General features: G+C 56.5%; 1 protein-coding gene across 3 annotated transcripts in view; it reads right to left on the bottom strand.

Moving 5' to 3' along the window:
- PAX7 (paired box 7) overlaps positions 1–13206 on the bottom strand; it is a 99705-nt gene that overhangs the window by 31819 nt on the left and 54680 nt on the right. For all 3 annotated transcript variants that reach the window (XM_045475845.1, XM_045475847.1, XM_045475846.1), the window contains exons 6-7: positions 9901–10066; positions 8323–8519 (exon numbers count right to left, since the gene is read on the bottom strand). In XM_045475845.1, coding sequence (XP_045331801.1) covers positions 8323–8519; positions 9901–10066 — 363 coding nt within the window. The remainder of the gene's footprint in view (positions 1–8322; positions 8520–9900; positions 10067–13206) is intronic.

Raw genomic sequence — 13206 nt, 5'->3', positions numbered from 1 at the left:
TACTTCTCTCTCTCGAAGATTAAAAAAAAGAGCCTAAAGTCACCCAGAAGCAATAAACCGCCCCCCTCCCCCCCCCCCCCCCAGTTCCTGTACACAGGCACGACCTGCCTCTCTCAACAGCAGTCTAGAAAGTTCCTGATCCCAGTCTTGCCTTCCCCCACGCCCGGCCCAGCCCTGGCCCCTCCACCCAGGAAAAGGGGGTGAGAAAGGCAGAGAAATAAACAAGGGTCTGTGTTCACAGGAGGCGGGGCTCTGTCCAGGCCTCTCCCTCTGGGCTGGAGCTGAGCCCTTGACTGACGGGAGCAGGTGGTTTTGTTTGGAGCTTCCAGGGGGGAAATAGCTCAGCTTTTCCCACTGAGGTAGGTTCACTGTGGACAAAGGCAAAGCTGGATGTGAGGCCGGATCTTGGCAGCGTGCGTCCCTCCGGGGGATGGCGGGGCTCGCAGATGCCCGGGGCCCTGTGGCCGATTCTCTGAGCCTGGAAGCTCGTCCCTGCCCCAGGGCTGGGCTGGCCAGGAGTCAGGGGGAGAGGGCACTTGGGGCGTGGGGTTGCCTGATGAACTGAGAAGACAGTACCCGTGGCCCCCTGCCTGGTACGCCTGACAGAGGCGGGCAGACGTGGCTTGTGGCAGAGGGTCTCTGGGAGCTGGGCTGTGGTGGGTATGGAGGAAGCCAGCCGGGGAGGCCAGATGCTGCCACATGGCCTTTGGCTTCGGGACTGAGAAAATCTGGCCACAGACTGTGGCCCTTCCCACCAGCTGACCCCTGACCCGCCCCCCCCCCCCCACCATCATCGTTGGTCACGGTGAGAAATGGGTACGTGGGTGGGTGGGGTGACTCAGCTCTTCCCTAACCCTGGGGAAAACCACTCAGGATCAGAGCTGTGTCCTTCCAACCTGAGCCAGTCGCTTGTTATGTCCTTGCTCATCCTTTCCCAAGGCCCGAGCAGAGCAGGGAGAGCATCCTGTGTGTTCAGCAGAAAAGGGTGCTTCCCGCACCCAGCATTCTTTCCCCCCAGGACTGGGCTCAGGGGAACACACACACCATGTGGTCCTGGACTGGAGCCCAACTCGGGCATTTTCCAACCAATGGAAGGGAGGGTAGGCGAGAGGGGAGGGAGGGGAAGGGGGTAAGGCAGAGCAGGAGGCCAGGGCGCGGATGCAGGGCAGAGGGAGGCGGAGAAGTAAAGGATGGATTAGAATTTATTAAGCACCTATTATGTGCCAGGCACTTTCCTCGAATTCTCGCTTTATCCTCACAGCGCCCCCGGAGAGGCAGAGATTATCACTTCCCGTTTTCAGATGAGAAAAAATGAAGCCCAGAGAGGTTAAGCAAGCTGCCCCAGGGCCACACAGCAGCTCAGTGAATGGCAGAACCAGAACTCCAGCCCAGAGCTGTTTCTCTAGCCCCTGAGCTTCCTCCTACTCGGGGGTGGGGTGGGGCGCGGGGGCTTGTGGCAGAGACCCCTGGGAGAGCGAAAGCCTGGAGGAGATCCTGAGAAGGCAAAGGGAAGGAAGCCGGAGGCAGAAGAGGCCAGAAAGGAGAAGAAGGAAGGGCTGGGCGGGGCACAGAGGCGCGCGCTCACTCGGCTGGGGGCTGGGGTTAAAGCCCCCGTGTTCCTACAACCCACTAAGCCGGAGAAATGAATTCTGATCCCTCCAAAACCCAACCTTGGAAAATGTGCGAGAGAAGGGTCTCCTTTCAGGGGAGCAAGAAATCCTGCGCACTCCTCCCGATGCCCCGGTAATGCCAGGATGTCCCCAATCTGCTTTGAGGAATGGAGAGATTAAGAATAATAAAAAAATTGCAATAAAATACGTGTGAAGGAGGGGGTAATTGTGGACAAACGCAGCATTCAAATTCATTTTTCAGGTCTTTTACACACCATTTCAATCTTATTTTCTGCTTGTTAATGAGATCTTGTTGCCTGGGCTAGGCAAAACCTTCCAATATCAGGACGTAATTGCACATAATTTTCTCTCCTACCAGTGATTTGCATCAGTTTTTAAAAAATTCTGGGCTATTTAACACCCCACCATCCCCCTCCCCGTCTTCCTGCCTACAAATCTCCCACTCCCTCCTCCTTCCTCGTCCCTGGTCCAGCAAGACTCATTTTAAATGCTTATTATAAACGCAGTGTCGCCAATAAAGAGAAAAAAAAACACACACACACACAAGGAGGAAGTGAGAGGAGAAAGCGGCACACAGAGTTTCCAGGGCTCATCGCACGAGGGGCACCGCGAGGCATGGCTCGTGGGTCAGGCAGATCGGTGTCAGTGTCCCATCTCGGCCGCTCAGCTGCTCTGTGGCCTTCAGCAAGTCACTTAACCTCTCTGAGCCTGTTTCCCCAAGTAGAGCGTTTCTGCGGTGCTTGAATGACTTCACAGAGCCCACGCGATTCCGTGGGATCTGGCCCTCGGCAGGTATTCAGCGGATGGAGTGCCTTTCCTTGCTGGATTGGGTCCCCTGAGGCCCTCAAGTGATGCCAGGAGCGAAGTCTGCTGTGGCAAATCACTCAGGAGACCCCTTTTCATCAAGAAATTAAATAAAAGCCTTGAGATTTATTCCTGCCGGTTTTAGGAGGAAGGGGACGCTTCGCATTGGATGATCTGGACCCTGAACCTGACTATGCCCCGTGGCTGCAAACTTCAGCTTCACCAGATGGACCGCAGGACGGACCTTGGGGGGTGGGGCTGGGGTGGGGGCGGGGGGCAGCCAGAGACCACAGAATAGCACAGAGGGCTCTGGAGGCAGACCGTTCCAATCCCAGCTCTGTCACTTTCCAGAACCTATCGCAGAGCCTGGCACGTGGCAGGCACACGGATGGATGGAGAGGTAGCTGACCCTGGACAAGTCAGTTTCCTCTTCTGTGAAATGAAGGTCACAAGATAACGGCCAGGGTTCGGTGAGTGAAAGCAGCCGGAGCATTTGGCCCCGTCCGTGCCGGCCCTCCGGAAGCATCCACCCCACCTTGGCCGTCACAGCCAAGAGGGAAAGGAGAAGAGAACATCAAGGAGCCCAAAAGGACAAAAAGGCTTGTTTTTACTGTGACTGCGGCCGTGTGATGAACCGCACACTCAGAGAATATTTTTCATTAGTTCAGTTGGGGGAAATCGTAAATATGTAAATCCCTTTTACGGGTTCCTTCCTGTGAAGCTCCAGCGAGGAGCAAAGGACACAATGAATGTGGGACATTATGAAGGAGCAAAATGAGCCACGGTGGCAAAAAAGAAACACCCCCTTCCTGTGAAGCAGTGGCAGGAGCCCTCCGCTGGGGGTCTGGGGCTCTGGGGGCCGGCCCTGCTGCTAAGCTAACTACGGTTTGGGGCAATTCTCTCCCCTGTCTGGGCTTTCCAGAAGTTTCCACTTCCAGCTCTGCTAGAATCTGCACTGAAAAAGTTTGGGGGAGAAGGAAGCTCAGGCCCAGGGCGCCCCACCCCCACCCCAGGGACACGCCCACAAGGGCCCTAAAGAAGCTGCCAGCATCAGACGCCCTGCCCGGAGCCTTTGGCCAGACGGGACTGTGTTCCTGATTCTTCGCTCAGGACTTCAGACTGCTCAGCGGCCATGAGCGACTTTCTGAGCCTGTCTCCCCTCACACCGGGAGGCCCCCGGGACAGCGCTGGCTTCTGCCATCACACCAGGGCATCTAAGGACGGGGGTTTTCCTCTTCTGTCTGACTGTGGGCTCCTCAGGATGGGTGAAGTCCTTCCTCGGCCAGACCAGGAGCCTCTCAAGGCAGTGGCTGCGTCTCCCCCATCAGACCGGGGAATTCTTAAGGGCAGGCATCCTAAGGGACCTACATATAGGTGTCCCCTTTATCTCCCTGCCCACTACCTCTGCCTCCCAGCGTGCCCTGTGTGCAATTCCTAGCCACGGCGGGCATCATATTACTCACTGTAATTCATAACCACGAAAGGTTCCTCTTGTCCTAAGCTGTCCTGAGTTGTTTTCTAAGAGCTGTGTCCAAGGACCTCAGCCTGGGCTAAAGGGGCGAGAGCGGGCTGGGCGGGAGGGTCTGCAACAAGTCCCCAACAAGCCATCAGGGACGAGACCGCACGGGCAGTACACTGACCCTTGAAGAGCACAGGTTTGAACGGCGTGGGCCCAGTTATACATGGAGGTTTTCAATAAATATAGCACAGCACTGCAAATGTATTTTCTCTTCCGTAGGCTTTTCTTCATAACGTTTCCTTTCCTCTAGCTTGCTTTATTGTAAGGACACAGCGTCAAAGAAACAGAACGTATAGAATAAGCAGTTAATGGACTGCGTATGTTCTCAGTAAGGCTTTGGATCAACAGGAAGTAGGCTGTTAGTAACATTTTAGGGAGAGTCAAAAGTTATATGTGAGTTTTCAATCGTGGGGTGGGGGGGCTCGGCACCCCTAATCCTCACATGGTCGAAGGGTCAAACTGTCTTTGTTTTCCTGGTACCTCTTCAGGGGGACCCCGTGCACAAAGCCGGGGCTATCTTACCGAGCGCTGAGCCCCTGATCTTGTAAAGCTGAGCTTTGCACATGGCTGAGGGGCTGGGCTCATTATTGTCTAAACCTCTCAGGAGGCCTCTGCCCGTGTGACTCAACTCTGCCCACTGGCCCCTAACCTGAGGTCCTGGCCTCAGTTTTCTCATCCATGACATGGGCTGAATGAGCTTTCCCCTCTGCGGAGCTACAGGGGACAGGATTTTTTTTTTTACTGCCAGCCAATCTCCAAAAAAAAAAAGAGAGAGAGAGAGAGAGGGCATCTCTGAGGCAGAGGGCAGTGTTAGTTATGTTCTCAGGCTCTAGAAATGAGGGCTGAAGCCTGGCTTTGCTACCCAGTATTTACCATATAAGAAACTCTCAGGACAGAGTGAGTCACAGGGGCTGGCAAGTTAAGCTGTCCTTGTCAACAGCGTATCAGACACACCGCATGGCCCGCTGTTCTATTATGTATTGTCTGTCTGTCCTGTTACACTGTCACCTCCGCAAGGGCAGGGGTCTTCATCCTTGACGCTCACTGATTCATCCGCAGTGCCTAGAACGGTGCCTGGCACGTAGTAGGCCCTCTGTAAGTATCTGTTAGCCTGAGGGCCAGGGTTCAGCACGGAGCTGCATAGATGGATTTCCCAGGGGATTTCGGCTAGGCAGTCTCTCCGTGGAGTCTCTGAGCCTTGACAAGCCCCCCTTCCCGGGATGGCTCGGAGACAAGGACCCGGGTCAGGCCCCGGGAGGGGGCACTTCTCCAGCCAGCAGCAAACTGACCAGTGCAATGAGCAGGTGCTCCGCAGAGCCCCAACTTCACCCCCACCCCCACAACATAATAATCGCCTTGGGGTTTTGTGAGAACAAAGGCCAAGGCTACTGGGGGGGGGGGCGTGGTACGGACCTGCAGTCTCGGGTGAGGGGTGATGTCCCCAGCCCAGACAGACCCCATCCCATCCCTCTCACCCAGGGGAGCTCCGGAGAACCTCCCTGCCGGTGGGGAGGCAGGGCCTGGGAAGCGGGTCTGTCCTGGTGGGGAGTGTACCCCCCCACACACCCCTCCCAAGACCACGGAGGTGTGTGGCTGGCCTGCCCAGAGGGCGGAGGGAGCGTACGGGGAGTCACAAATACCAGCAGCTTTGGTACAGACCCAGACACCCCCCCCTCGCTGTCCCCTTCCGCAGGACGTGTTCGAAGCTTAACCCCGGCAGTTCACACGGACAGAAGCGCACCCGGACTGCCCTCCCGCCCACCCTGCGCACGGCCCCCTCTCCCCTGCCAGCAGCTGTTCACCTCCTGGTCCCCTCTGCCCCTGTCAGACCCTCCATCTGTCTTCACACCTTTGGTGGGAACCTCTGGGCAAGTCTCTGGAGTCAGCCCAATCCATCACGTCCTGACAGCCTCTCCGCCTGAGGAGTGGAGGAAAGCCTCCCGAGGGTCTCTGGGAGGAGAGGGGAGCGTCCAGCTCGGGCAGGGAGAAGGCTGGGCTACTGGCTGCTTACGGTAATGGCTGGGTTTTTTTTCTCGTCTTCGCTCCCTCCCCGAGGCTGGTCTCTGGGCCCAAACAGTGCATGGAACACCCTTGCTCCGTATCCCTCTCATCGCTGAATCGTGCTCCAGAAGCCAAGCGCCCCCTATTTGCTCGTCTCTCCTCTGCCCTGTGACAAAACTGCCACTTTGGGGAGAAACTTCGGCCCCGTGGGCCGCAAGGAGCAGTGGTCAGCCCCGGACTCTGGGCCCTGGCCCGGCCAACGCCTCCCGGGCCCTGTTGAGATGAATTGAGAAGACTGGCCTGCATAATCTCAACATCCCTCTTCAGATTTCCAAGTGAGGCTCCTCCAGCCTGTTTCATACCTCGAGGCCAGGCCTGGACCACATCCTCAGATATGGATACCTCGGCTCTCTGCAGCCACGGCCGCCCAGCCAGCTCTGGGATCCTGTCTGCCTCTTGACTCTGGAAGGTCAGCTCAGCCGCTTCGTCCTCCGCACTAATGGCATGGAAGTCATGGCCTTGAGCACCAAAGAGGCCAACGAGGTTCCACCGGGAAAGCATTCTGGTCTGCAGGCTGCATCACCCCGGCCCCTAATGTGGGCCCCAAGAGGACCTCGGGCATCACTGTTAGGAGCTCTGAATTCAACTGTTAGGAGCTCTGGATTCAGCGGCTCGCTCAACTCTGCCCCGGCCTGGGGAAGACTTGGCACACGTCAGCTCATCCCATCCTCAACAACCCTACCAGACAGAGGCTTAGTACCATCCCCATTTCACAGATGGGGACAATTGAGGCACAGAGAGGGGAAGGGATCTTACCCATAAGTAAACGAGGAGACTAAAATGCAGTTAGCTCTCCACCACACTCACTAATGGAGGCACACAGCGACGGACCCAAAACCATGCAGAAAATTAAAACCTCGGGAAGGTTTTAGACCAGGGGTTGGCAATTTTTTTTTTTTTTTTTTTCCCTATAAGGGCCACGTAGCAAACATTTTTCACTTTGTGGGCCACGTGATCTGTTTTGAAACTTCTCAGCTCTGGCGTTACAGCCCCAAAGCAGCCAGAAATCTGTAAAGAAGCGGGCGTGGCTATATTCCAATAAAGCTTTATTGACAACAGCAGGAAGCTAGATGGATGTGGCCTGGGGGCTGTAGTGGACCTTCCCTTTGGCCCCCTTTTTTCTTCAAGTAACAGGGTTCTCATACTGATTATATCGTCCTGGCAATTGTGGGGGGCGGGGGGTTGACACGAGGACGAATGTTTATTCGGCCCCTATGTTGTGCCAGGCTCTGCGCTAAGGTTTCGGCCAGTTAGCAAGCTGAGCACAAACAACACCCTTCTTAGGAGGTTAGCAACACCCGGTTTAATCACTTTTTAGGTCAACGCGGGCTAAAGTGAGGCTCAGAGATGCTAACTTCCCCGACGCCCTGAGCCGCGGAGCTGGGGTTTAACCCTCTTCCAGCCTTCACCCTTCCTACCGAACCAGAGCCGTTCAGGAAAGCTTGCGTCACACTCAGAAGGTGGGAGGCAGGCTAAAACTAGCCTTCGATTTCCGCCTTTCCTCCGTGGATATTTGAGAACCCGCTGTGGCTACAGAAGGGGACCCATCAGCTCCTCAAAGCCACCAGGACGGCCAGCATCCCCGCGTCCTGCTCCCCAAACCACCAGCCACCACCATCAGCCTCAGCGATGCCTTCTGCACTGGATCGCAGGGTGGCCCCAACGACTTCCAACAGCCCCGGCAACGAGTGACGCAGCCAGCAACCAATCACACACGAGGGAACGAGCTCCAAGACCCAATGGGAGCAGAGCCCCCAGTCTAGAACCCCAGCCGCGTTTCTCTCTACCAACAGGAGGCGGTCCTGCCTCTCATTCGGTGGTCACGCCTGGGGAAAGGCAAGAGATGGGGGGAGCACAGGGTGGAATCCAGGAAGGACTCCTGGTTCGAGAACCAAGCCCCAAAACCACAGTCAGCATCCCACAGGAAACGGTACAAGGCTTCTGCCAACACGCTGCCTGAAAATGCCTGACTTTCGTGAACCGAACAGCCACGAGGTGGGCGGGGGGCCGGACTCACAAGCTCTGGGGGGGGCTGTCGGGCCAGGAGCACGTCTCTAAGGCAACAGCTTTTTGTTTCTGGTGGCCAGGAGCAGGGAAACCCATTCTCCGTACCTGCCCACAGAGTCACCCGGGCCTGCGGCTCGGAGATAAAGCCCAGGCAAAGGATCCCAGGGTCCTGACCAGCAAGGGTGGCAGGGGCGTCCCTGCTTCCCACTTTAACACTCTCTCTCTCTCTCTCTCTCTCTCTCTCTCAAGGTGCCCCGGAGCCCGCGGCTTCCCAGGGACCAGACTGGTGAGGCCACCTACCTGGGGAGACAGGCCGTTGCTGACAGGGTTCATGTGGTTGGAGGACGCCGCCGGGTTCATGAAGCTGTCTGAGTAGCTGGAGAAGCTGTGGCGGGCTCCGTAGGCAGAACCGGTGTCGGCGGCCGCGGCGGCCAGCCCCCCCTGGTGCATGGTAGACGGCGGGAGGGGCTGGGGCCGGTGCACGGTGCTGCCCCCGTCTGCGGAGAGACCCAGGAGAGGGCCTGAGCCAGTGGCCCCGGCCCAGATGGCGGGCGTCCCAGGGCAGGGAAAGAACCGTCCGTGTGGAAGGCGAGCCACGAGCCTCTTCCTCCTCGTCGCCATCCAGCGGACGGAGGGGACCTCCTCTCGCTACTCGGGATGGGACCAGCTGGCTTCTGGACAGGACGCCGGGGACTAGCCAAGGCTCGACTGACAGCTAACCGGCGTTCCAGACAACCTCCAGGCATCTGCACCGGCCACACTGCACAGCGTTTGGCACACAGTTGGTGCTCAATCAAAGTCTTCTGGACTGAAAGTCAGACCTCACTGGGGACTCTCTTAATCTACCCAGGCCTGTCCCGACAGCATTTTGGGGGCACCGACCACCGGCCAGGTGCTTCTGCAAATACTGTCTAAGGGTGTGAAGCGGGCACAGGATTCCCATTTTACAGATGAGGAAACCGAGGCTCGGAGGGGCCGGGCACTCGTGCAAGGCGAAAAGGCCACTGAGTGATGGGGCCAGGGTCCGAGCTGCCATTTCTCTTCCTGGCTGCTGGGCTGCTGTTCTGCTCTGTCAGGGCCCCTCCATGCAGCCTTCCGGGGGATGAGACCATCATCGTCAATTTCTCATCAAGAATTACAGGGAGGGGAGAAAAAGAATCATAGGGAGGATCCCCTGCCTCTCTCCTCAGTTTCCAGAACTCCAGCCTGCCAGCCCTTTAAGAGGGAGCCCCAGGGGCGTCATGAGTCAGATGTCAGGTAGTGGGGCTCCCAACGTGCGCCCCCGGGGCGGGTGGGAGGGTGGGGAGAGAGAGGAGGGGGAGGACAGGACGGAGGGAGGGGTCCAGGGAGGGATAGTAGCCTTGTCTGTCACTTCTGCGTTTTAGTAAGACCGCAGCGGATGCATGTGACTTCACAGTTTGAGAAGCTCCGTTCTAAACGTGTGCGGGAAGGCTACCTGTTAACCCTCACCTGGATGCTCTGTGGCCTGTTGGCAAAACCAAGAAGTTCAAAGGCAGGAACTCACTGTTCCCGTGGTAATCGTCTGTCCACGTGCAAACAGACAAATGGCCATTAAAAAGAAAATGGCCCTTGGGGGCGGCTGGGTGGCTCGGTCAGCTGAGCATCCGATTTCGGCTCAGGTCACCATCTCACGGTCCGTGAGTTCGAGCCCCACGTCGGGCTCTGTGCTGACAGCTCGGGGAGCCCGCTTCAGATCCTGCGTCCCCCTCCCTCCTTGTCCCTCCCCTGCTTGTGCTTGTTCTCAACGATAAATAAACGTTAAAGAAATAAATAGCCCTTATCGTTCCTTCTAAGTTAAGGAAGGGAGGAATGGGGGGCAGGGCGCGGCTGCGTGCCAGGACAATCTCGTGCGCTCACCTTGGGAGATGGTGGTGGTGGGGTAGGTGGAGTCCGGCAGCTGGTAGGGGGGCAGCGTGGGCATGCCGGTGGGCGGGAAGCCCCCTGGCAGAAGGTGGTTGAACGCTGCCAGCTGGTTGGCTCCTGCCTGCTTCCGCCAACGGGCGCGGCGATTACTGAACCAGACCTGGGCAGGTGGAGAGCAGAGAGCGGGGATCCCTCAGCTTGGCTCCTGGCGGAGAGCTGAGGCACGGCTACCACTGGTCCCCGAGCCGTCACCCTGTGTCCAGCCCGCGTCCAATCCCCGCCTTCCCACGGCCGGGGACGGGGTGCAGCGCACTTGCGTGGGTGTGAGCCCATCGTGGCCTCACCACCACCCAGCGAAGGGATTATTATGGGATTATTATTGTTCTCCCCATTTTACAGATGAGCAAACTGAGGGGCAGAGGTAGTGAGTGACCTGTCCACGTAATGGGGCGGGTCGGAGACACAGCCACGTCTGGGCGACTCCGTGCAACGTTCTCTCCACCGCAGCTGCTCGGGGGGCGACCATCCTTGTCTTAACACACGCTCCCTCCCACCCTTTCACGTCGGCCCAGTAGACCCAGGAGACGTGTACTCCTATTCCCATTTCACAGAAGGGGAAACTGAGGCTCACAGAGGTCAAAGAACTTGCCCGAGGCCACACAGCTATAGCTGAAATGAATCTGAGGTTCAAACTTCAATCAGTCTGACTTTCTAGAAGTCACTTGTCTGGATTTTGCAACGAGCTCTGGTCCAGAAAAGGAGGAAAAGGCTTATGGGAAAGCATATGGGCTTTGCATATGCCGTTCCCTCTAAGCCAGACACTCTTCCTACAGCCAACTCCTGCATCTACACGGAATACTTGTTGAATGAATGAAGGAAGGAAGGAAGGAAGGAAGGAAGGAACGGATGAACGAGAGAACAAGGAAATACAGAGCTTGCTCTGGTGTATCTTTGCCAGGGCCGATGCGACAAAGCTCAGATGGGAGCCCCTCCTGGTGGGGTCCCCTCCAACCTTCAGCAGCACAGGATCACTTAAGACCCTCCCCCCACCCGTCCAGCCTCCGCTGAGTGGAGGGGTGCTTCTGTGTCCCTGGTGTCTTTTGTCTTCCAGATCCTTCTGGAGGAGAGAAGCCGCACTTAGCTTTCTGAGCTGGAGGAACAGCGCAGCCGGCTCTGACTCGTTTAGGGTGCACAGAGCAAGGAGTCGAGGCAGTCCGGTCAGGAGAGGCAACTGGCTCTGGAATGAAATTGCGGCCCCCGCTTCTCCCCACTCCCCAGGGCACGGAGGGCTTCCCCAGGGGCGTCCTGACCGAGGGGCTTCTGAACTGGTGGGGAATGGGCAGTGTTTCCTCGCTCCCCGCTTCTGGGAGAGGGTGTGGGGCACATTTTTGTTCCCATTCAAAGTTTCCTCCTTCTACAAGGGAGGGACATCCCAGATGGCAGTGACACAGACATTCAGTAACCCTGAGCCTCTCCACTCCTCCTCCGGGCCTTCTGGGCGTGTGGAAGACAAGGTCCGGGCTTGGTGCTAACTTATCCTCGGTGCCTCACTGACACCCGTGCTGAGCTTCCTCTTGAACACACAGAAAAGCGCATCCGCAGCTGATGTTTTCCAGCAAGTCCCCCATCAATGTTGTTTAGTCTTCCCTGATGTGTGTTTCCAGCTGCCTGCCTTATGTGACAGTGAGAGACACTTTTATTTTCAAATATATTGATTTGGGGGCGCCGGGGTGGCTCAGTCAGTTAAGCGTCTGACTTCCGCTCAGGTCATGATCTCGCGGTTCGTGGGTTCGAGCCCCGCGTCGGGCTCTGTGCTGATGGCTCAGAGCCTGGAGCCTGCTTTGGATTCTGTGTCTCTCTCTGTCTCTCTTCCGCTCACACTGTCTGTCCCTCTCTCTCAAAAATAAATAATCATTTGAAAAAATAACATACATTGATTTTATTTTAAAAGCAAATAGTGGGGTGCCTGGGTGGCTCAGTCAGTTAAGCGTCCCACTTCCGCTCAGGTCATGATCTCGCGGTTCGTGGGTTCGAGCCCCATGTCGGGCTCTGTGCTGACAGCTCAGGGCCTGGAGCCTGCTTCTGATTCTGTGTCTCCCTCCCCTCAGCTCCTCCCCTGCTCACATTCTGTCTCTCTCTCAAAAATAAATAAAGATGAAAAAAAAAATAAAATAAATAAAATAAAAACAAATAGTGATTTGGATGATACACATATGTAGCAAAAACCTTGAAGTCAGATGGAGAATGACGCAGGCGTGGGACACGCCATTCCCGATTGGCACACCGCAGCTGCCCGTGGGTCATCCTTCCCTCGGATAAAGAATACCAAAGAGAGTTGGAAAAGTTCTTCCCCTTCCGTCCTTTCCTATCCTTTCCTTCTCTTTCCCTCCTTCCTTACTTCCCTCCTTCTCATCACGAACCTCTACTGGGACTGTGCTCTATGCCAAGCGAGATGTGAAGGATAGAGAGATGGACGGGACCGTCCTAGCCCTCAAGCTGCCCTGTGCCCCGGGCACACAACAGACAAGGCAGAGAACCACTGCCTCCCGGGACCTCAAGTGACTTAACACAGGCCAAGCGCTTAGAACAACATATACAACTATCATTCTGGTGGCCGAGCTCTTAGCTGGCATCCAGTGTAAGCTGCCCATTCACAGAGGGGGGGCTGGAGGCTCCAGGAGGGACAGGGGTAAGCCCCATCACCCCCTCCGCCCTTCCTCCCACACACAGACGCACCCCTGCACCAGAACCCCTGATCAGGGCTGAGTTCTTTGAAAGCAGACGCTGAGTTTTATTATCCACTTTTGATCCCTCCCACAACACCCAGCACTGGGAACACGATGCCATAGGAAGCAGCTGTTTACGGGGCTGAACATTCCATCTGGTCCTTCTCTCCACGGAGCACAGAATTAAAGAACATGACGGGCAGCCTTGGGTTCAAGTCCCGGCACTGCTGATTAACTGTCTTTAGGAAATTTCTTCCCTCAGGTTTTCTCAGCTGGAAATGGAGAGACTGATCATACCTGCCTCCTAACGTCACGGGGAGGATGACAGTGACCGTGTACGTGGAACACTGAGCATCGTGCCCCGCAAATGAGAAGTGTCCCGTAAGCGTGATCGACTGTGAGGGAAAGGTCAAGTCCAAGTCGTTAATTAGTGATGACTCCCTCCAGTGCTTCTGAAATGGGATTCCTCTCAGGGAGGCTTCTGCTTCTGGGGGAAACACTCAGGCTCAGAGATCTTGGTACTTGGGACACAGCGGATCTGTCCACCTCCGAGGAAGACGGATACAAGGTCGGG

This window comes from Leopardus geoffroyi, chromosome C1, assembly GCF_018350155.1.
Source record: "Leopardus geoffroyi isolate Oge1 chromosome C1, O.geoffroyi_Oge1_pat1.0, whole genome shotgun sequence".
Classification (NCBI taxonomy): domain Eukaryota; kingdom Metazoa; phylum Chordata; class Mammalia; order Carnivora; family Felidae; genus Leopardus; species Leopardus geoffroyi.
This window is presented reverse-complemented; position numbering and strand designations above follow the sequence as displayed.